The sequence below is a fragment of the Xyrauchen texanus genome, chromosome 6 (genome assembly GCF_025860055.1).
Source record: "Xyrauchen texanus isolate HMW12.3.18 chromosome 6, RBS_HiC_50CHRs, whole genome shotgun sequence".
Taxonomy (NCBI): Eukaryota; Metazoa; Chordata; class Actinopteri; order Cypriniformes; family Catostomidae; genus Xyrauchen; species Xyrauchen texanus.
In genome coordinates, this window is record NC_068281.1 from 50,506,405 (window position 1) to 50,531,637 (window position 25,233).

Consider the following 25,233-nt stretch of genomic DNA (forward strand, 5'->3'; position numbering starts at 1 on the left):
TTCAGACATTTATATAATTGTTGCCTCGAGCATAAAGCTGAACTCAAAATTATGTATTATTAAGTCCCCTTTCTGCTGGACAGAGTGGATTGTGAGGGAGGATAATATGCTTGGTGACCTAAATTAGAATGGAGTGTTGAAATCTTTTGAAAATATGGTTCAACGTGTTAGGATTCCCAGATCTCAGTTCTTTGGGTATTTACAGCTGGGCCACCTGCTCTGTACTACTTTTGGGAGTAGCATACTCCCCCCTAAAGCAACAGATACTTTGGAAGTGGTGATTACTGCATTTGGAAAAGGTCGTGAGGCATCAGAGTATTCAGAGTCTGGGGGACAGAGCTTTAACTTCTCTTAAGAGATTATGGGACAAAGATTTAAACATGGTATTGGAGGAGGGAGTGTGGGTTAGGATTCGAAAAAAAAATGTCATTTCTACATTTAGAGATGCAAGGGTACGTCTGATGCAATTTAAGTTTTTGCATCGGATCTATTGGACTCCCTTTATATTATAAAGGCTTGGTCTTAAAAACATACCCACCTGCTGGCGATGCCAATCAGAAGGCGGGGGACATAACCCATGTTTTTGGGGGATTTGTTAAGATCCAAGTAATTTTGGTTGATTGTTCAGAGGTTTATATTGGACACTCAATTTTCATTTTGCCCCAGACTCTGTATCTTAGTTGATAGGGCGGTCATTAATATTGGGGATAGTCATTTAAAAATGTTTGGGGGGAGGGGTCTGTTTGTCTTATGAATGGAATTAATACAAATTCTTATTAGCAAAAACACCATATGCTTGATTTATGGTAATTATATCTGGTACAGCCTTTTTTAACCTATTCGCTGAAATCTTGTAATCAGTTTTTAACATATTCAAAGGTCTGTATTTCTTCAGCCCTCTCTTGTCACCCTTCTTTTAAATAATTTGTATCAGCCTCTTTTTCATACTGTTAATGAGTTGTCCTTTTTTTAATTTAAATAAAAAGATCATACAAAATAGGGATTAAAATATTCTTGAAAACTTTATCTAGTCCAGGACTTTTCCCATTTATCTGCTGTTTGATTGCTTCCTCTATTATTGTACTTCTTCAGTTTCTGTCAAACATGTTTCTTTAAATTGTACTTTTACATAATTCAATAATTTCTTTCAACTTCTAAAATAACACCTTCCTTTTGAAATAAAATCTTCCACCTCTTTTAAAATCCCTGCCTTGTCATTTATGATCCTCTCTCCCTTTACCACATTTCTAATAGCATCTGCTTGTTGCCTTGTTTTTCCAATTCAAAGAAAAAATCTCTCCCTCTACCATATTTTTTTGATCTGCTTCTAATTAAAGCTCTGTACAAATACATTAATGCAAAAAAAAAAAAAAAAAAAATGGCATCAATCTTTATTAGATTAATTGATATTCCATCTTTTTTGGAAAATGGCACACTACACATGCAATGAAAATATCCTAGATGATCCTGGACAGAGGAAAAAAAATCCCTGATGAACGGTTGCATTTTAAATAATGACTCGATCCAGCGGAGGTTACAATTTCTGATAAGTCATTTATTCATCTATTCGTTGTTTGCATACTTTGTGATAGTAGTGTACAATGGGGGAAAATGCTCCTTTGATTTAATTTTCTCTCAAAACACTAAATAGCATTATTTTAATTCCATATTATATATTATTCCATTCACAATTGAGATTTATTTGTTTATAGAATACTTGAGAGGTAATGAAATGTCAAATGTGATCGAAATGAACAAGAAATGGTGCACCCTTTTCTGAAGTTTTTATTTTAACAAGCAATATATTCATTTGTTACTCCTAATGCATCTTGCTGTCTCAAACGTATTTGCAATATTTGACAAATTATGCCATATAACTATTTCCCTAATATTTACACTATTTCACATAAAAAGTCATACCGTTAGTAAAAGCTATATAAATGATATTGTGTATTGTGTTGTAAATAAACTACACAAAAAGAAATTCCACAATGATAGCCCAATGATAGATATTGGTGTGGGACATTATCACCCTAGGAGTGAAATACATCAATATTCAATGACCATAGACATTGCCTTGCATACAGCCTTTCTAAAACAATAGGTGTCATACAAAAGTTAATGTAGTGTTTTATGTGAATGAATGGACAAGGTGCAATACAGCTCTGGAAAAAATTAAGAGACCACTGCAAAGAAAGAGACTCAGTTTCTCTGGATTTGCTGTTTATGGGTGTGTGTTTGAGACCTCAATTAATGCAAAAAAAAAAACAAGTTAATATTCATTTTTAAACAACACAATACTAATGTTCTAAATTACAGTTCAGAAATCAATATTTGGTGGAATAACCCTGATTTTCAATCACAGCTTTCATGAGTCTTGGCATGATCTCTGCCAGTCTTTCACATTGCTGTTGGGTGACTTTATGAACTCCTGGTTCAAAAATTAAAGTAGCTTGGCTTTGTTTGATGGCTTATGGTCATCCATCTTCCTCTTGATCACATTCCAGAGGTTTTCAATGGGGTACAGGTCTGGAGATTAGGCTGGTCATGACAGGGTCTTGATCCGGTGATCCTCCATCCACACCTTGATTGACCTGATTGTGTGGCATTGAGCATTGTTCTGCTGGAAAAAACAATCCTCAGAGTTGTGGAACACTGTCAGAGCAGAAGGAAGCAAGCCTGAGAAAAACTAACAAATAAAGAGGAAAAAGGAGAAAAGAAAGAATTCCACAAAGGATACAATGTACAAAATCATGTTTCTCTCCACATGGTCCTCACTGAGAGCCTTCCAGAAAGGTTAAGTATTTTTTACCATATGCATCTAATCTGCCAAGCTGTTTATATAACATCTTTTAAAATTCCATCACCCTGCCCAATTCGGTGAACCACTCTTGAAATAATGGAGTGCCTTTTGACTTCCATCCTCCAAGAATGATCTGTCTGCCAATCATTACACTACTTTGGACCCAGATTTTGTACATTTATCACCTACTTTAAGAACCGGCCCATCAACCAAAGTATGCAGAGTACACAGCCTGGGTAGGGCACCAACCCTGGTCGTGCAACACTCTCTTTACCATACGACCACCTCGCGCCAACACATCTCTCATGCGCACACCTCGCTGTGCACATGCAGAAATGCTGAAAAGCGCTTTGGGAACAGCTTTAGGTGTGACAAGCTGTGAGTATGTGTGCAACACGTCAATGAACATTGACTGGAATTTATAGCCTCTGCCGGTGACATCATTGGCTGCACCTGTGGCAGGGCTATAAATAGATGCGTCAAAGCTGCATAGTCAGGTATTTTGTCTGAAGAGCAGTCCTGGGGCATCCCAGTGCGGCAATGAAGTGCAGCATCTCGTTCCGCTTTTATCAGGGAACAAGGGTTACACTTAAGTAACCCGAGACATTTCCTTTCAAAAAGCTACACTTATGATGCTGCGCTGAAAAGCGCTTTGGGAACGAGAATACCCACGCCGCCGCACTGTGGTTGTCCAGACCCCCTACGGTTGTGTAGTGTGCTCACAAGAGCGTGTGAGGTCTCCGACATGAGCTTGAGATGTCGACTCAAGGACATAAGAGCCCGGAGTGGCATGAACATCCAAACTATAAAATCTGATGAATGTGTGCAAAGAGGACCAGCCTGCCACATCACAAACATGCTGCAGAGGGACACCCCTAGCCAAGGCTTTAGAGGAGGCAACCCCTCTGGTAGAGTGAGCCCAGATACCTACTGGCGAAGCTTGACCGTGCATCTCGTAGGCCAGGGCAATGGCGTCCCTCACCCAATGCGACATAGTCTGCTTGGTGGCGGCTGCCCCCCAGTTGCGGCCCCCATGGCAAACGAATAGTTGCCCTGACTTACGCCACTGGCTAGTGCGGTGGACATAAGTCTGAAGGGCACGGACCGGACAAATTAGTAGTTCCTGGGGAAAATTCTAAGCAGGCAGGCAAGACAGACAGAGCCTGTAGATCCCCAATTCTCTTTAAAGAGGTAATCGCCATAAGAAAAAAACATCTTGAGAGTCAGAAGTCTATCAGATGCTGACTCCAGAGGTTCGAAGGGGGTCTCAACCAGACCCTCAAGGACTATTGCTGAGTCCCATTAAGGGGTCCTGGTCCTAGCAGGAGGCCTCAGTCGCATAGCTCCACGAAGCAAGCAAGCGAGTAGAGGATGTCTCCCCAAGGGCACCCCATCCATCAAGGCATGCAAGCCAAAATGGCAGCCACATAGACACTGAGAATAGCGGGGCATATGCCTGCTGACAGTTTTTCCTGCAGAAAGTCCAGAACTGAAGCAATCTGGCAGTTAACTGGATCTGCATTATGTGCACTGCACCTTCCTTCAAAGACACTCTATATATTGGCGTAGATTCTTCTGGTAGAGGGAGCCCTAGCACTTAATACGGTCTCGATAACCTCAGGTGAAAACTCTGTGTCCCTCAGTTGGTACCCCTCAGGGGCCAAACATGAAGGTTCCACAATTTGAAATATTGTCCCCTGTGCCTGAGACAGAAGATCCCTCCTGTCTGGAATTGCCCAAGGCGAGCCGTCGAGGAGAGACGTTATTTCCGAGAACCATACCCTGTTAGGCCAGCGCGGCACTATCAGTAAGAGGCAGGACCCTTGCTGGCGAACTCTGGCCAAGACTCCCAGGAGCAGAGAAACCGGGGGAAATCATACAGGCGCATTCTGGGCCATGTATGTCCCATCGCGTCCAGACTCCAGGGGGGTATGGGTAACTCAGAGAGAAGTAAAGGGGACATTGCGCTGTCTGTTAGGAGGCGAAGAGGTCAACTTCTGCTCTTGTAAAATCTCAACCAGATTTAGTGTGGCGTTTCCACTTCCATGTCTGTATTTTCTGTCTGGACCGTAAATCTGCTCCCATTCAGGCATCCAAAGATACAAGCTGCTCTGATTAACAGGAGCTTGCCCTGGGCCCAAAGGAGAATCTGCCGTACCAGTCTGTTCAGCTGGTGTGAACGTAGACCTCCTTGATGGTTTATGTAAGAGACTACCACTGTGTTGTCCACCCGCACCAAGACATGGCAGCCTCTGGAGGAAGTATTTCAGGGCCAGAAATACAGCCATCAACTCGAGACAGTTAATGTGACAATCAAGTTGACGACCCCCCCCACCCTTCTTGGGAAACAGGAAGCATTTGATGTAAAAACCTGACTTTCTCTGGAAGGGGAACATGTTCTATAGCCCCTTTGACCAAGAGATTTTGCAGTTCTTTCCACAGTAGACATGCCTGCTCCTGTTTCATGGTAGTGGAAACCACGCTGTTGAAACGCAGAGGGCGGCGAGCGAATTGAATTCTGTAGCCATTTTCTACTGTTCCTAGGATCCACATAGAAATACTTGGCAGAAGTTTCCAAGCTGCCAGGTTCTCTGAGATGGGTATTCATTTTGACACTTCCTGTTGAGGGGATGTCGAGTGTTCCACGTCCTGGACTAAGGCAGGAAGCAGCGGTACACCCAACATTTCGCTGGAAGCCTCTAACTCCCGAAACACCAGAGGCGGCGGGAATGGAGAGGTTTGTGTGGGTACCGGTAGGGTCGAAGTGGATGATACACTCGCCCCGTCCCGAGGAGGGCTACCCCCACAAGGCTGGGCACAAGACCATCAGGGTTTTCTCTTTTAAGAAATTACTCCCCTGAGGTCTTGCTTTGGGGGCTGCTGAGGGCGACAAGCCTGTCCCCAGTCTTTATGAGGGGGAGCACGACTCGCCACGCTCTGTTTCTGAGCCTCCCGTCTAGAAGGGCGAGGCTGGGTGGCCGATGGCCCGTCCCCCTGAGTGTGGCGAGGAAGAAATTGCCCGAAGGCTTCCTTGTGACTTTTTGCCTCCTGGATGCTATTCATAGCATCACCAAATAAGCCAGAAGGCGAATCCGGGGCATCGAGAAGGAAAGTTTTGTCCTTGTCTCTGATGCCCGATAGGTTAAGCCATAAGTGTCTCTCCGTGCTGACTAAAGCAGACATAGACCAGCCAATGGTGTGGGCCATCTGCTTGGTCATGCAGGGAGACAGATCCGTGGCTCGACGAAGCTCAGAGAAAGCCTCTTTGTCGACTGTGGTGCCCGCACTCAGGTCCTTCAACAGATTAGCCTAGTACGCCTGTAACACTGCCATAGTGTGCAGGGCAGCACCAGCCTGACCTGCTGCCTGTTAAGCCTTCCCCACAAGCGTAGAGGTGGTCCTGCACAGCTTTGTGGGGAGAGTGGGTCTCTTTAGCGATGATGCCGAGCCAGGCGAGCGATAACCTGCAAGTGTCTCTTCTACCGGCGGCATCACCGAATACCCCCGAGCCTCACCACCCACAATAGTCGAATATATTGACGTCGAGGGCACGAAGACACTGGAAGTATAAGGATTCCTCCATGAATGAGAACGCTCGTTATGGAGGTCATAGAAGAAAGGAAGGGACTGATATAGCGTTCCCTTCCCTTTCTTTTTATTTATTTTTGGCCACCAGCAGAAATCTGTCTTCTAGTTTGGAGCGTCTGGGGGGGTGTTCTCTTGTTCGCTTGGCCAATCTAACTATAGTCTGGCCACAGCCCGAGTAACCACCTTGAGTAATTCCTCAGCCACTTTATTATTGTGCATGGAAGGTACAGAGGTTCAGCGTCCCCCTCGTGGACCGAAGAGGCGCCGAGAAGGATCAGCTAGATCTGGGGAGAGAGCGAGCGATAGGGATGGACCTGTCTCTCGCTCCTCAGCCAGATCTATGCGAGAGCCCCACGATGATGTAAGCGAGACTAGTGTGAAGCATTTTGACTGTAAACCGATCGCAATGCCTGCACCCGCCCTACCGCAACGCAAGAGCAGCATGCTCTTCTCCCAAATACACAAAGCAAAACTGGTGTGTGTCCGTTTCAGCCATAGAGCGTAAACATGAGAACACACCGCTTGCTTTGTTTATCAGTCATTCTTTTCCTTCTTCTTTGTTTTTTTTTTTTTAAAAAGAGAAAGAGAAAGGTTTCTGTGCAGTGCCTAACAATTCTAACTCCTAACAGAGGAAAGTAGAAAGTTTCTGACAGGCTCATGAAGCACACACACACACACACACAGAGTGATCTGAAAATATACTTGCGCCACGCGATACGCTCACTTTGTGTTGTATAAGTGTATCCCAGATTTCATCAAGTTCTGGAGCTCACACAACGCCTACCCGAGCAATCTGTGTATTTTTGCCATGATGACATCAAGGGAAGTATTTCAGCACAAGTTATTATAATCAGATAGTGAAACTTAAGTGAAGCATATATTTATTTTAGTATAAATTAATATAATCAACATTATGTAACGTGTTTGGGATGACTTAATAGCAGCATATTTACAAAATATTATTTATGTGTATATTTATATACCAATGAGGTTATCCTTCTCACCCAATAATCACATTCTTTTGTTTGTTCATGTCTAATACTGCTGGTGATTTTGGTCATTTATCAGCCAGTGTGGCATACAATACAGGTATATATGGTCTAAGTAAAGGTTGTTTTAAAACTAAAAAATGATTAATACCATGGTTTCTTTCTCATCTTTATGTATTTAAAATATATGGTGTAATGCTTTTTATTTGTCGTATGAAACCACATAATGATAAGTTGTGTAAAGCTGTCTTTGGATGTCTGATATAAATGACAAATCTGAGTGAAAAGACAAAAACGGCTGTTGCACCCAGCACCAACAATGAAAAGCCATCCACACACTCGCAGTCTTCACGTCAAACACCGGAAATACACAAGACTAGTGGGGGTATTGGGACAGGACCATCACGTGATAGGCAGCTGATTGATGCTGCACTCTCCAGTTCAGCTGGTGGCGGTAAAGCATCAAAAATAAACACTAAAGAAGAAGTTGCCATAGAGACGCTATTAGCGATTTTATTTCCAGATCTACATATCAACACTGTGTTCAGTGTCGTTTGAATGAAAATCATCAGCTGTAAGTTACGATATTATAATTATTTGTTTATGAAGTGATAAGCGTAAACGCAAGAAAAAAGTCTCCGTCTGTTTATCTGTTTTTCACATGTTTGTGAGCTCGTTTTAATCTACTAGTCAAGATCTTTCCAACGATATACACCACATGATTTGTTCTTTTGAAGTTTTTACCGATTCTGAATATGATTGTTGTGCTCTCAAATTTGCAAACTATGAAACGGAGCAGTTATAATTTACGGAGCAGTATTTAAAAGTGGTCAAAACAGCTATTTTCACCTGAGAACCAGACAACCAGAAAAACAAAACTAGTTCTGTGAAATTTGAGATTCTTATGAAATGATATGTTGACAAACATTCATTATAACTGAACACTGAGTGAATGCAGACACCGCTAATTCATATTAGATTGCATCGAAAAATACGAGCTTCAAAATTAAAATGTTAAAATATTTTAAAGCAGTGTAGCAGAGTATGTTAATGAGCAATATGTAACATTGACATCAAGCGTTTAAAATGGGTTCTGCAATCCACTCCAGATTCAAAATATTGGAGCAAGTTGCCTCCCCAGACTCCTCCCCAGACGCCAAGCTCACGCGGGTTGCCAGGTTGAGGAAACGCAACAGGAACGAGCAAACTGACAATGACAAGCGACGAGTCTTACACTGTACACTCACCTAAAGGATTATTAGGAACACCATACTAATACTGTGTTTGACCCCCTTTCGCCTTCAGAACTGCCTTAATTCTACGTGGCATTGATTCAACAAGGTGCTGAAAGCATTCTTTAGAAATGTTGGCCCATATTGATGGGATAGCATCTTGCAGTTGATGGAGATTTGTGGGATGCACATCCAGGGCACGAAGCTCCCGTTCCACCACATCCCAAAGATGCTCTATTGGGTTGAGATCTGGTGACTGTGGGGGCCATTTTAGTACAGTGAACTCATTGTCATGTTCAAGAAACCAATTTGAAATGATTCGAGCTTTGTGACATGGTGCATTATCCTGCTGGAAGTAGCCATCAGAGGATGGGTACATGGTGGCCATAAAGGGATGGACATGGTCAGAAACAATGCTCAGGTAGGCCGTGGCATTTAAACGATGCCCAATTGGCACTAAGGGGCCTAAAGTGTGCCAAGAAAACATCCCCCACACATTACACCACCACCACCAGCAGCCTGCACAGTGGTAACAAGGCATGATGGATCCATGTTCTCATTCTGTTTACGCCAAATTCTGACTCTACCATCTGAATGTCTCAACAGAAATCGAGACTCATCAGACCAGGCAACGTTTTTCCAGTCTTCAACTGTCCAATTTTGGTGAGCTCTTGCAAATTGTAGCCTCTTTTTCCTATTTGTAGTGGAGATGAGTGGTACCCGGTGGGGTCTTCTGCTGTTGTAGCCCATCCACCTCAAGGTTGTGCGTGTTGTGGCTTCACAAATGCTTTGCTGCATACCTCGGTTGTAACGAGTGGTTATTTCAGGCAAAGTTGCTCTTCTATCAGCTTGAATCAGTCGGCCCATTCTCCTCTGACCTCTAGCATCAACAAGGCATTTTTCGCCCACAGGACTGCCGCATACTGGATGTTTTTCCCTTTTCACACCATTCTTTGTAAACCCTAGAAATGGTTGTGCGTGAAAATCCCAGTAACTGAGCAGATTGTGAAATACTCAGACCGGCCCGTCTGGCACCAACAACCATGCCACGCTCAAAATTGCTTAAATCACCTTTCTTTCCCATTCTGACATTCAGTTTGGAGTTCAGGAGATTGTCTTGACCAGGACCACACCCCTAAATGCATTGAAGCAACTGCCATGTGATTGGTTGATTAGATAATTGCATTAATGAGAAATTGAACAGGTGTTCCTAATAATCCTTTAGGTGAGTGTAAATTGATCAGCTAATGTATACGTTTGCAATGTTTTTATTATTTGGAAATTATAAACAAGCTCATGTGGATTTTTTATAACTCTTGTCAATGTTAACTAGATGTATTGCTGGCTTCCATGACTGCAGTGCACTAACTTGTTTCAAATCTGGCAACCCAGGGTGAAATGGTCAGTGGGCGGGATCACACAGGCCAAAACACAAACAGAAATTCCGGCACAGAACAGACATTCAACTTGGCTTGTTTCCTAAATAATATAAAATATTATGAACATTTTATGCTTTAGTACAGTAGACTAAATATATTGCCTGTTGCCCCTTTTAAAGATGATTTCTGAATTGAATAGTAATAATAATAAAACTTTCCTTTATTTTCATTGTAACTGGGTCCTGACATCCTGAAGATCAGGGGTGCCCAACGTTTTTGCTGCCAGTTCACATTATCCTTCGAGATTATCCTTGTGCTTTTATTACATGGATTCATTTTACAATTAAAAAGCATTCACAGAACATGATTTTAATATTGGTAACTTTATTGCATGTATATATTTCTTAGCTTAACTTGCTTTAAGTTAGGCCTACTTTGTCATGTCTTGTGGTAATAAAAAAACTAGTATTGTAACGTAAAATAATTGGCCCCATTCACCTCATTGTAAGTGCCTCACTCTCACCTCAATTATTATAATTGTTTTGTTTTTTTTTAAAAAGGAGGGACTAGTCTAAATTAATAAATGTTTGTTGTAATCAACATTATCCCACAGATGCTGTCGATTGAGCTTAACTTGTAATATTCCTTCAAATTAATTTTGTAAAGATAAATATAATTGTGCCTGCAGCCAACATATGAATTACTATCATTCTAAAGTGTGGAAGAAAAAATAATAACTAAGAATGAGTTGGTGTATCCAAAGTTTTGACTGGTAGCCTATTGATTAGTTTGACCAAATACAATGAGATACGATTGATATAGCCTATCTTAAAATAATCCTTGAGAAAGTTTGACGCTACCACAAAAATATATATATATATTATTTTGGGGAACGGTCTCTGGTTATAAAGGGGATCAATTACAGTTGTTGTGGTCTGCTTTGATGCGATGCATAATAAAATTTTTGGAGAGGAGCATATCAGGCTACAGCATAGGTTTGATGTATTCAAACATACATAATTCATACCCACTCAGCACTCACAATTTACAACTTCAGTGAAGCCCCACCCACAGCAATTTGCTAATAAATGCTGGGAATGTTCCCATCATCCTACAGGTGAAGAAGGTGGAACACAAAGAGGAACAACTCAAGTGTAACCACAGACATATACTGACATATTATTGCAAGAGTGAAGACATGAGTGATCCTAAACCACACTGGATGAAAAATGAAGATACTCAGGAACAAAGAGGTTGGTGTCAATTCTTGATTCTTCATTATGACTTTTGAGGAACATTAAGGGATCAAAGCTATTGAATTTGCTAGATCTGGGAGCTGTAGATATAAAATCATAGAAACAGTTAAATTACAGCTAAACAAATTCACGGATGAGCCAAAACATTACGACCCCTCACAGGTGAAGTGAATAACATTGACCATCTCCTAACAAAGGCACATGTCAAGGTCTGGGTAGATTAGATGGTAAGAAAACAATCAGATCTCATAGTCAATGTGTTGAATGCAGGAGAAATGGGGAGGAGTAAAGACCTGAGCAACTTTGATAAGGGCCAAATGACTCGGTCAGAGCATCTCAGAAACAGCAAGGCTTGTGGGGTGCTCCCGGTCGGCAGTGGTGAACCTATCGACAGTAGTCCGAGAAGTGACAATCTAGGGCTGGGCAATGTGGACCAAAAACATATCTCTGTATTTTCTGACTGAATAGCGATACACAATATATATCTCGGTATGTTCTACGAAGGGGGCTAAATGTTCAGTTGTATGTCAAAGCCACATGTGAGATGTCACCCAAGCACTTTTATTAAAACAGACTGTTCAAATTAAAATGCAAAGAAAGTGTTTCCTTCCCCGTTTGAAAATATACAGCTGCAACACATGTAAATTAAAAATGCCTTTAAAATAAATAGCCTATGTTAAATAAAAATAGGCCTATCTCTGTGACCAACAGACTGATTAAAATACAATTACAGTACAATTACAGGTTTTCCTCTCCTGTTTAACAAAATACACAGCTGTCCAAATAACAATAAAAATGTAAACAGAACAAAAATAATAACAGACATACTTGCTCTGACACAGTAGTTAAGTTTTTGCTGAGGCAGACAGTTCTTTACCAGACAAGAATTTCCTCTTATGTAGCCCTTTACATCTCACAGGATTTGTGCAAGAAAAACTAGCCTATCAACAGCCTCAGGCTTCAGGGATGCCCTGTGGCAGGTTGCAATTTTACCACTGCAACTGAAAACCCTTTTGGAAGGGGAACCAAAATATCCTTCTTTGCCAAGTGGCTCAGTGCTGGAAAGACAATTCCATGTTACTTCCACCATTTAAGAGGATCTGTATCACTCTACACTAACTGACTGCAAGTAGCTTGAAAGTTCATTTTCAGTTGCCTCCCTCTGTGTCAGTCAAGTCAAGTCAATTTTATTTGTATAGCGCCTTTCACAACACACATCGTTTCAAAGCAGCTTTACAGTTTTATCGTCTGTTAATGCTGATATTCTGTAATGTCTATAAAGTCGATTAATCATCATTGTGTAATTTAGATAAAATACGATTTTTAATAGTGTTTAAAAATAATTAAATGATAATTGTATTAATAACCCCAGTGAGCAAGCTGTAGGCGACTGTAGCAAGGAACACAAAACTCCATAAGATGTAGATTAATGGAGAAAAATAACCTTGGGAGAAACCAGACTCACTGTGGGGGCCAGTTCCCCTCTGGTAACATTATGAATGTAATGTAAATTATTAAACTAAGTAAGTGTTAAGGGTCAGTGTTTAAACATCGATTGTGTTTGAACTGTTAGATTAATGACTACAGTCTTTGAAGTCCATCTAGATTAACTGCATAAGTTCACATAGATGCAATTGTCCTTGTTAATTGGCTGATGAAGGCTTTTGTTGGCAATAGTTAGTCTAAGCATTTCATTTCAAGATCGTAGTCCATAAATAGACCGTCATAATAGATTGAAGTGATGTTTGGCTGGCACCGGCTGCATTTAGTCATCATCATTCAGCGACATGTAGTGGTGGAGTCCAACATGAAGCAGGAATGGTGCTGGATCCAGCCGGTTCTGGTGACCTCAGGATAGGAGTCCCGAGATTGAGACAGGGAAACAAATAAAAAGATGTAAGCGTAGATGCCATTTAATTTATTGCAGAGTTAGAGATCATGCTCAATGTTTCTGGTTTCTGGTTCCGGCAGACCCAACTAAAGCAGCCTAATTGTGGGTTGGAGGATAAATTAGGTGTATGCCTGGCTAAATAGATGAGTCTTTAGTCTAGACTTAAACTGAGAGAGTGTGTCTGCATCTCCAACAGTGTTTGGGAGACTATTCCATAGTTTAGGAGCCAAATATGAAAAGGATCTTCCTCCTTTAGTGGATTTTGATATTCTAGGAACTATTAATAGGCCAGAATTTTGCGATCTTAATGAACGTGATGGAATATAGCGTGGTAGAAGATCACTTAAGTACTGTGGAGCTAGACCATTCAAAGCTTTGTACGTAGTTAACAGAATTTTTAAATCAATACGGAATTTAACAGGTAGCCAATGTAACGATGATAAAATGGGGCTAATATGATCATATTTCTTGGTTCTTGTTAGCACTCTGGCTGCTGCATTTTGAACCAACTGAAGTTTATTTATTGATCTTGCTGGACATCCTCCCAGTAATGCATTACAATAATCTAGTCTTGAGGTCATGAACGCATGAATTAGTTTTTCGGCAGCAGCAACCGAGAGCATATGCCTTAATTTAGCAATATTTCTTAGGTGGAAGAATGCTGTGCTACAAACATCTGTAATTTGATTTTCAAAGGACAGATTGTATCAAACATAACACCTAAGTTCTTCGCTGTTGAAGATGATGTAACAGTACATCCATCTAGAGTCAAATAATATTTTAGTGGCTTATTTTTAGAGTTTTTTGGTCCAATAATTAGAACCTCTGTTTTGTCAGAATTGAGTAGAAGGAAATTTCTGGCCATCCAATCATTTATTTCATTAAAACACTCTGCTATTTTAGTGTGGTGCTGGTTGCTGTGCTCTGCTTGAAGAAGCTTGCCAGTGACGACTACATCTTAGCTGTTGGTGGCACTGCAGCTTCTTGATATGCTGGCTCAGGGGCCACAGCTGGGTCAGGTTGACATCTGTCCTGATCTGCCAGTAGAGTCTCTACCTCCAATACAGCTTTGTGTTTCAATGCATCAATCTTTTCACTTGGGATGTATTTGGCCCTGTACCATGGATCTACAAGTGACACCATATCCAATAGGTCACTAGTGGCTGGTTCAGCATACTTGGCATTGAGGTATGAATGAATGAATGAATATTACATTTATATAGCTCAGCACTTTACATTGTGAACAGGGGACTCTCCTCAACCACCTGTGTGCTGCATCCACATGGATGATGCGACGGCAGCCATAGTGCACCAGTATGCTCTCCGCACACCAGTAATTGGTGAGAACAGAGTTCTTGATCCAATTAATGGATGGGGATTTTTAGGAGACCATGATTGAGATGGGCCAATGGGGGGAATTTGGCCAGGACACCGGGACTACACTCCTACTCTTTATGAGAAGTACCCTGGGATTTTTAATGACCACAGAGAGTCAGGAATTTAGTTTAACATCTCATCCGAATGACGATGCCTTTTTACAGTATAGTTCCCCATGACTATACTTGGGCAATGGGACCCACACAGACCCTAGGGTGAGCACCCCCTCCTGGACTCACTAATACCTCTTCCAGCAGCAAACATCGTTTTCCCCAGGAGGTCTCCCATCCAGGTACAGACCAGGCTCAACCCTGTTTAGCTTCAATGGGCAACTGGTCTTGAGCTACAGGGTGAAGTGGCTGCTGGACAACATCAAACTATATCAATATAAACGGTATCGTCTCATCCTATATCTCCTTTAAAAATATATCAATATACCTTAAAACTTTGATATACCGCCCAGCCCTGGGACAAACCACAAACCTGTGACAGGATGTTGGGTGCCCAAGGCTCATCAATATGCGAGGGTAACGAAGGCTATCCCATCTTGTCCGACCGAGAAATTGTCTACTGTGGCACAAGTCACAGTATATTTTAATGATGGATACTGGAGGAATGTGTTACAACACGCAGTGCATCACACCCTGCTGCGTATGGGGCTGCATATCTGCAGACCGGTCATGATGCCCAAGATGACCCCTGTCCACCGTCGAAAGAACCTACAATGGGCAGGGGAGCGTCAGAACTGGAAGAAGTTCGCCTGGTCCGATGAGTCTAATTTTCTTTTACATCACGTGGATGGCCATGTACATGTGTACCGTTTTTCTGGAGAAGGGATGGCTCTGTGGGAAGATGGCAAGCTGGTGCAGAGAGTGTGATGCTCTTGGCAATGTTCTGCTGGGAAACCCTGGGTCAGCCCATTCATGTGGACATCAGTTTGTCAAGTGCCACCTACCTAAACATTGTTGCAGACCAGGTACACCCCTTCATTGCAATGTAATTCCCAGTTGGCAATGGCCTCTTTCAGTAGGATAATGCACCACATGATGAAGAGTTCAAGGTGATGCCTTGGTCACCAAATTCACCATATATCAATCAGATTGAACATCTGAGGGATGTGCTGGACCAACAAGTCCCCTGTCTACAACAGGGGTCTTGTAGAGTCCATACTTTAGCGGGTCAGTGCTGTTTTGGCAGCACACAGGTGGTCATAATGTTTTGGCTCATTAGTGTAATTCCAGAATCTAAGAGTTTATTATAATAACATGAAAGTGACTGAGCTAACCCTCAGCATATCAATGATAACGACCATTGCTGCTTACTGGCATAAAATTGGAGTTCAATTGTCTTTCTTATTTCACATTGTCTGTTCCTACTGTTCATTTTAGGTACGACGGAAGTGAAAGAGGAAAGTCAAGAACTAAATGATGTGGATCAGAAACACCATCAGTATCCTAAATCTAGTCATTTCATAACTGGTGAAGAAACTGTTTGTTGCTCACAGACTGAAAATAATTTGTCACAAAAAAGAACTCGAAGAACAAAAGCCAAAAATTCCTTCACCTGCTCTCACTGTGGAAAGAGATTTGCACTTAACCGAGATCTACAGAGGCACCTGAGAATTCACACAGGAGAGAAGCCTTTCACATGTCCTCAGTGTGGAAACCGTTTCACACAAAAAGGACACCTCAAAGATCACATGAGAATTCACACCGGAGAGAAGCCTTTCACATGCATTCAGTGCGGAAAGAGTTTCACACAAAAAAGAAGACTTAATGATCACATGAGAATTCACACCGGAGAGAAGCCTTTCATATGCCCTCAGTGCGGAAAGAGTTTCACACATGCAACAACTCTTAAAACTCATGTTCTCTATCACTCTGGATTAAAGCCATTTAACTGTGATCAGTGTAGCAAAGAATTTAAACTGGCGTCAGACTTAAAGATGCACCTCAAATCACATATAAATGAAAAGCCTTACCTGTGTTCTTTTTGTGGAAAGAGTTTTTCACAGCTGAACAATTTTAATGCGCACCAGATAATACACACCGGTGTGAAAGCTCATGTGTGCTCGGATTGTGGTAAAGCCTTTAGCAGAGCTTACGACTTGGAACGGCACCAAAGAACCCATACTGGAGAAAAACCTTACAAGTGTTCACATTGTGAAAAGAGTTTCATAACATCAGGTAATTTGAGAACCCATAAAAGAGTGCACACTGGAGAGAAGCCATACCACTGCACTTCATGTGCGAAGAGTTTCACCCAATCCTGCAACCTACAGACTCATCTCAAAAAGTGTTGTCCAAAGTTGTCATAATGAGCAAAGTTAATTTCAGGGCCAACACTTTCAAGTAAGTGGGGTGAAATTCAGATTAACACGAAAATGAAATTCAGAAACAATATTAAGTTAAGTTCTGCTATATGCACACTTTACCTGATGAGAGACAGATCTAGCTCACTGCACGAGCGGGAGAACAGGAGCATGGATGTGGAGGTGCAGAGATTTCCAAATATTTTGTTTAAACTTCTTCGCACATGAGTTCATATGTATTGACTAATCCTCCAGCATGAGTTAATGCATGCTGTAATGAAAAAAACATCACCTTACACTTCACAGCAGGCACGCTGGAGGACAGATTGTATATTAAACATATAATATGATTTTAATAATATTTATGAATGATTATGATTGATAAGGTCCCACAGCCGTGTTGTCTACATTGCAGTGCTGCATGGGAGTCTGAGTCTGAATACTCAAACCAGCCCATCTGGCACCAACAATCATGCCACGCTCCAAATCACTGAGATCACATTTTCTCCCCATTCTGATTGTTGATGTGAATATTAACTGAAGCTCCTGGCATGTGATTGGCTGATTAGATAATCGCATGGCTGATTGTTGGTGCCAGATGGGCTGCTTTGAGTATTTCTGGGATTTTCGTGCACAACAGTCTCTAGAATTTACTCCGAACGGTGCCAAAAACAAAAAACATCCAGTGAGTGTCAGTTCTGTGGATGGAAATGTCTTGTTGATGAGAGAGGTCAACCTTGGAGTTAATATTACTGACAAATTCTATTTAAAACTCAATTTGAACCACTCTATACAACAGGGATAATCAACTGGCGGCCCGTGGGCCAAATCCGGCCCGCCAATCATCTTTGACTGATTTTTTTTTATCAAATTGTCTCACTATCTGAAATACCAGAGTGCTCTCTGTGCAAAACTCAGTGTTCATAGATGCGAGCCTCCGCAATCAGTATTTAGTTTAACTGTCATCAGTTGTGCGGACTGGAGCACGCGTTTAAACATTTCTGGTGATAGTTTAGTTACACTGCTTCGCTAAACATGGATCACACCATTTAGGTGAGCATTTGATAGCGTCTTTTTCAATCAAATGTATTTATATAAAATTGCTTGGTTGTGTGGAGTGCAGTCAAATCTACGGATGTAAAAAACGATCTCTGCCGTTGTGACAGAAATGTTGTCCGCACATATGCACATCAGGCAACAAAAGCAATCGATTATGAAAACTGAATGTTCAAAGAAAATGTGCTGAAAAGTGTGCCTTTATTCACTAGTCTTGAAGTGTCAAACGATCGTGTGTCATCTGTTCAGGGTCTGTAGGTTATTATTATATTTGTGTAATACAGCTGTGAGTCAGCCCTCTCAATCACGAACAGCATCAGCTCAGTTTGTTCTTTTTACTCAGTGATTATCTGCACAAAATTACTCTTGCACTGGCCATTGTGTGCAAATTCACAATATTTACAGGACTCGTTTTTTCCTCACTGAACAGATGATACTTTAATGTGGCCCAAAGTTTTCATCCTGATAATCTGACCTCCGCAAGAAAGTAGTGGAAGAATCCTGCTATAGAATCACTAAAGATAATTTTCAGCATTGGTCCAAATCCTGTTTTTCATAAATTAGATAATATAATCTCTGAATTTGTCTGGAATGAGAAAAAGTGGTGCTATAGAAGCCCAAAGCTTCTGGTGGAATGGGGTTGCCTCACGTCTTTCATTATTACTGGGCAGCTAACCTATAACACATTTTGTATTGTCCCAGGCAGATCTCAAGCACTCGACTGCTTGGTGTGTAGTGGAATCTTCAATCTCTGCATCAGCTTCACTTCCTGCTGTGATTTCACTGGAAGGAATCACAACCTCTCAACCACAAACAGTGGTTAATAGATGTGATAATACTTTTGAAACTTGAAAAAAAAAAAATATTTGATAAAGTTTAGAAGCTTTTCTTCCAGTATATATACAGTATTTCTCTAGATCCCCAATCTCCAACAACTGTTACTTCTGAACAGGAATATATGTTACAACTACATCATCTGATCGCATCCATTTAGCCTAAATGGATTTTGGTTTGTTTGAGATAAATGCAAGAACACTGCTTTATTATGTATAAGATGTACAAGTATACGGTGTATTTACCCTGAATGATTAACTAAATACTAAGCTTTACTATTTTTATTTTCTTTATGTGTAAACTTGTTAGTATGCCTTTCAAGTTTGATGTAGCACCTTGTTTGAAATGCTTATAACATGTGAATGTCCAGAAGATGGCTAATGTATTAGATTTGATCTGAAATGAGGTAACCCGGAAGTAATCGTCTGTTTCTATATGTAAAAGAAATAGCTTTAACATACAGCTGATTCATGTAATCTCTAAAAAGATTAAAAAAAGAGATGTTTTTGAACTACTTTGAGAAGATTTGGAACTGCTTTAAACTGTTTATTATATACTATATGCAATTTATTAGGAACAATACACTAATACTGGTTAGGGCCTCCCTTTGCTCTCAAAACAGTCTCAATTCTTCATGGCATGGATTCCACAAGATGTTGTAAACATTCCTTTGAGATTGTGGTCCATGTTGACATGATTGCATCACACAATTTCTGCAGATTTGTCAGCTGCACATTCATGCTGCAAATCTCCCGTTCTACCACATCCCAAAGGTGTACTATTGGATTCAGATCAGGTGACTTGGTTGGCCACTGAAGAACAAGAGAGATGACAGCACATCTGAAAGCACACAATAGATGTGTTCTGCATCCTCCTGTCCTTCCAAGTTCGTACTTACAAGGTTAGACTGGTCTTAATAAGAAGACAAGTACGTTCTCTGAGTTCTTAGCATTGAGAAACCCCCAATGTGTGCCATTACTGTTGCATGACCCAGATGGAATATGTGCAAGCAGAACTCAAAATTGCAACATCTATCATTTACAAAAGTTCTACAGATTCACCACCACTTGCATGTTTGTTTATTAAATATTTTGGCTAATGTGATGATTCGCTAATGCAGAAATCCACAGCTTTTTCTTCAAAATCTACAGAAAATGTGGAAAAAAGAAGGAAAAGAAAGTCTGCAGCTTTTGTCTGGGCATAATAGATTTATATTAAAACTATAACGGGAAGGAGGAGCCTACTTAGATTTTAAAATGAGTAAACTAAGTGCTGTGGGTCAATGGTTAAAAAAAAAGATTATTTTATGAACTATAAGTTTTAGTGTTAAAGTCCTTAAAGTCATCCCAAATTAGGAGAAAATACACATAAATGCATTGTACTTTGATTTTGGCCAATGAAGGCTTTTGTTAGTGTTAATTCATTTTGTATGTAGTGTAAGAGAGTGTTGTCCCTCCTTTGACCAAGTTGATGTACAGTAGGTATCATTCAGTGAGGAGCATTGTATGGTGAACTGCATCCTGAGCCCATGCTTCAGACAGTGGCTCATGAAGAATCACATGTCTTTGAGTTTGCATCTGTTCATCCTCTGTGAAATCTATCTTAGTAGACTGAAGTGAAGTCTGGCTGGCACATACTGCAGTTGGTCATCATCACTCAGCGGCACAGTGGGAATCAGACATCAGGCAGGACCGGAGGTGGATCTGGCAGTCTCTGGTATCCTTGGGATATAAATCCTTAGGGTTAGACAGGGAAAGAAATATAATTAAATTAGTGTAGATGCCATTCAATTTAAAGCAGGTTTAAAGAATCAGAGAAGTGTTTTCGGTTCCGGTAGACCTAACTAAAGCAGCATCCAATTGAGGTATAATATATATATATATATATAAGTCTTGAGTCTAGACTTAAACTGAGTGAGTGTGTCTGTGTTAGGGAGACTATTCCATAGTTTAGGAGCCAAATATGAAAATGATCTCCCTCCTTTTGTGGATTTTAATATTATCTGTAATGTTAACAGGCTGGAGTTTTACGATCGCATTGAGCGCAGTTGATTATTGTGTGACAGAAGGTCACTTTGGAGCTAGACCATTCAAAGCTTTGTAAGTAATTAACAGAATTTTAAAATGAATATGAAACTTAAGAGGTAGCCAATGTTATGATGATAAAATGGGGCTGATATAATCATATTTCTTGGTTCTAGTTAGCACTCTAGATTCTGCATTTTGAACCATCTCAAGTTTATTTATTAAACCTGCAGGACATCCACCAAGTAATGCAATTACAATAATCTAGTCTTGAGGTCAGAAACAGATAGTATGTGTCGTAATTTAGCAATATTTCTAAGGTGGAAGAATGCAGTTCTACAAATATGTATTATTAAATATTGTATTATTCAAAAAAATCTATTATTGTTAGATGAATATTAAATATAACAACAATTTTTTTCACTCATTCATCAGCACTAATCTCATCTTTGTCATTACCTGTCACTAATCAAGAACTCTATTTATACTCATCATTTTCCTTCAGTCTTAGTCTAGGCTCGTCAATTGCAGCACTGATCTATCTTCGTTCTTTTGTTTACCAAGTTAAGTGCTATGTATTATTATTGTTTATAGTTGTCTATTTTCATCATTAAAATACGGCATATGGGTTCACCTGCAGCCACTGTGTCCTCATCCTCAAGCATGACACTCTTAATTTGGTAAATTGTGAAATTTTGTAGGGTTTCGAAGAAATATAATGTTAGGTATCATCGGCATAACAGTGAAAACTATTTCCATGTTTCCTGATAATGTCTCCCAGGGGGAACATATAATGGGAGAAAAACAGAGGCCCTAAAACTGATCCCTGTGGCACTCCATACTTAACTTTAATTTGATCTGACAGTTCATCTTTTACACAGACATAGTGGTAGCGGTAATAGAGACAGGACCTAAACCAAGCTAATACCCGTCCACAAATGGCAGCATAATTCTCAAGCCTATCCAAGAGAGTGTCATGATCTATGGTGTCGAAAGCATGAGAGAAATGCAGCCATGAATAGATGACAGGAGTAAGTCATTTATAACTGTAAGTGCAGTCTCTGTACTATGATGGGGCCTAAATCCTGACAGAAATTCTACATCTATACCTTTTCTCTGTAAAAAATGCACATAGTTGGGAAAACTACCTCTTCTAGTACTTTTGACAGAAATGGGAGATTTGAAATCAGTCTATAATTAGCCAATTTTCCTGGATCAATCTGTGGTTTCTTGATAAGCGATTTGATAACTGCCAGTTCTAAGGATAGCGAGGAGTTAATAATATTAAGAAGAGGTTCTGAGATTACAGGAAACACCTGTTGATTTTGATGTTTTGATAATTTTTGTTAGCTCTTTCTGACTTGTTCCCTACAAGCAACTTCAATCCTTTGTTGTTATAAGTTTAGTCTTCTGGGGTGCTGTGCCAGACAGATGCTTAATTACAATTTTGTTTCTGATGTTTTCGATTTTATCAGTAATTATTATTTTTTTTAAGTCATTACTATTATGCTGTGATGGAATATCTGGTCCTGCGATGGACTGGCGACCTGTCCAGGGTGTCCCCCGCCTTTCGCCCAATGTTAGCTGGGATAGGCTCCAGCCCCCCGCGACCCTGTACACAGGATAAGCGGTTGACGATGGATGGATGGATGGATGGAATATCTGGTTCAATATAAGTTTTATATCTTAACCAATTTAGCCACAGTACTGAATAAACACATGGGATTGTTGTGGTTATTTTCTATGAATTAGCTCAAATATTCAGATCTGGGAGTTTTTAGAGCCTGTCTGTGATTAGAGACACTATCCTTCCATGCACCGCAAATTACCTCTCATTTTATATTCTTCCATTTACGCTCCATTTTTCAAGCTGCTCACTTTAGAGCATGAGTGTGATTTAATAACTTTCTTTAATCGAAGGGAGGCGACACTATCTAGAGTGATTTAGAAGACTGTATCCATATTTTCTGTGACAGTATAGTGTACTTGTGTTTATTTGTTAATGTGAGAGGCAGACAAGCAGGAGAGCAGGCAGGCAAGCAAGCAAGGGAATAGGCAGGTATACAGGCAGGCAATACACAGTAGTATCTAATCAAATTGCTAAATTCCAAACAAAGTCAGCCAAACAGTTTCCAATTTGGTCAGCCTTCAAATAACAAAACAAAGAGCAACCGAAGCGGTAGAATAAAGGTGGTACAAAACTGTTTGTTCACCAGCATCTTCCACTCTCTAACTAAGAAATTCCTTTTGAGCACATGGAAGACACCATATTATCTCCTCAGGTGACCTGGGTAAATGACAAAATAAAAGTCTCAAGCCAAAGTGTCCCAAAAAACAAAACAAGGTTTTAAATTCAAACCTGGCTCCTACGTTATCTTTAGTGATCCCTTACATCATTAGTGCTGACATGCATTTAGCATTAGTCAGCACTTGTAAATTTTATGTGATGTCAGACCCTCTGGCACACGAAATGCATTGAACAATAGTGGCTGGAGTCTCTATTTCCTCATTCCTGACAAAAGAGTCATCAATAACAAGGGTGCTTTCAATATGATTCTCAGTGGGTTCATCACTGAGTGTGGAGAATCGTTTGGAAATCCTAACCAGAACAGGAGATTGGTGTCTCTTTGCACTATGAGTATGCTGCCTTGGCATTACCCAAATGCCCTGCTGCGGGGCTGTAGAGCTGGAACCAAAGTGTTAGTGTTGCTCGGTGTACTACCAGCCTCTGAAACAGTATCTACTGGCTTCTCTTTCTCACTGACCTCCACTAGCGTTCGGATGCGTGTCTCTAACTCATTAACCTTCTCCGTCAGCCTGACTAATTCCTTACATTTATCACATGTGAATCCCTCACTGCTGATGGAAGAAGTTATAGTAAACATGTGGCATGCGATGCACAAAGCGATAATATGAGTTACCGCATGACTTACCGCAATTTTTTTACATTTTATTTTATTCTCTTTTCTCCCCAATTTTGGAATGCCCAATTCCCACTACTTACTAGGTCCTCGTGGTGGCGAGGTTACTCGCCTCAATCCAGGTGGTGGAGGAGAAGTCTCAGTTGAGGCTTGTGCTACTGTCCACGATCCACACACAACTTACCACACACCCCATTGAGAGCAAGAACACTTAATCACGAAAAGGAGGAGGTTACCCCATGTGAATCTACCTTCCCTAGCAACCAGGCCAATTTGCTTGCTAAGGAGACCTGGCTGGAGTCACTCAGCACTGGAACCAAAATCGCGACGCCAGGTGTGATAGTCAGCGTCAATACTCGCTGAGATACCTAGACCCCACCGGAATTGTTTGTTGTTTTTGTGGTGGTGGTGGTGGTGGTGGTTTTCGATCAGCGTGCGTATGAGATCGATGTGAATCCCTCATGTAATTTTTGTTGTTGTGGTGGTTTCTAATCACCAGTGGCAAAGCTTGCAGTTTAATCATGCTAAAAGTGGATTAAGAATTAAATGCTGACAATAGAAAGATAAGCAATGCTAAGCAGGCTAATAGACTACAAACACGAGTTCTAGCTTCAACAGGAACAGGAAACAAAAAGAACATAAAAAGTGACTGTGGCAGGGCGGATGGCGGGGCCGGTTCGTGATCCTACACACCCGGTCCCATATTAGGCTAATCAAGCCTCTGTGAGGGATAAAGGAGGATCGTGCGGGAGAGAGAGATCGTTTACGGACATGTCCGTCATATGTGTGTGTTTGTCTTTTGTTTAAGTTTTATATTAAACCATTATTTATATCGTCAAGCCGGTTCTCGCCTCCTCCTTTCCATTGATCCGTTTACAGTGACACTTCTAACTTGTTTAGGAAAATTCTGACTAGACTCTCTCTCTCTCTCACACACACACATGCACGTGCACACACACACAAAATAATTACTGTGATCATACAAATGTATTGTTTTTTTTATCTGTAGTTTGATCCCTTTCATTTGTTTAGAATGTGCATGTATATTGCATTAATGCAAGTATTTCCTTCTGTCCCTTCTGCAAAATCTATAACTGTGATAATTGGAAAACATTTTTATGATTAATTGCATTTGACCTGATGCAGGTTTTAATTTGATTTAATTTAGTTGGTTTGTTTTACTTTAAGATAATTGTACATGTTTTCTGTATTTGTACTGAACAAAAATTACACAAAATTAACAAAATTGTAATTTGTATAAATGACCTGAATTTGTAATATTCAAAAATCAAAACTTTTCATGCAATAGTTGTTTTGTGGTTTATTCTACGTGTATATGATTTGGGGATAATATGGCTGAGAAGAGATTCTGTGCAGAAATTGGGTTAGATGAGGCTTGGGTGTGGCTCAGTTCTGGGGTTTCTGGTTAAAGGCTGGTGTTGATATGGTATACATAAGGCTGAGATTCGGTACTGATATTATACATGTTCTGGCCCAGTGCAAGACCGGCTATGGGCTACTGATTGGCTGAGATTTGGGCCAGTTATTGCCCATGCATCGCCCTTGTCTTAA

The 25,233-nt window shown here is 40.7% G+C and overlaps 1 protein-coding gene across 2 annotated transcripts; it reads left to right on the forward strand.

Moving 5' to 3' along the window:
- Positions 1-7,844: 7,844 nt before the first annotated feature.
- LOC127644856 (gastrula zinc finger protein XlCGF7.1-like) lies at positions 7,845-24,732 on the forward strand. 2 transcript variants are annotated; one of them, XM_052128263.1, is made up of 4 exons: positions 7,845-7,954; positions 11,109-11,244; positions 15,904-16,701; positions 23,748-24,732. In XM_052128263.1, exons 2-4 carry the CDS (start codon positions 11,190-11,192, stop codon positions 23,858-23,860), a joined length of 966 nt encoding a protein of 321 aa, XP_051984223.1. In that variant the 5' UTR covers positions 7,845-7,954; positions 11,109-11,189; the 3' UTR covers positions 23,861-24,732. The 2 variants fall into 2 exon arrangements, with proteins under 2 accessions (XP_051984223.1, XP_051984222.1); XM_052128262.1 differs by lacking the exon at positions 23,748-24,732 and having other exon boundaries at positions 15,904-19,667.
- Positions 24,733-25,233: the final 501 nt, after the last annotated feature.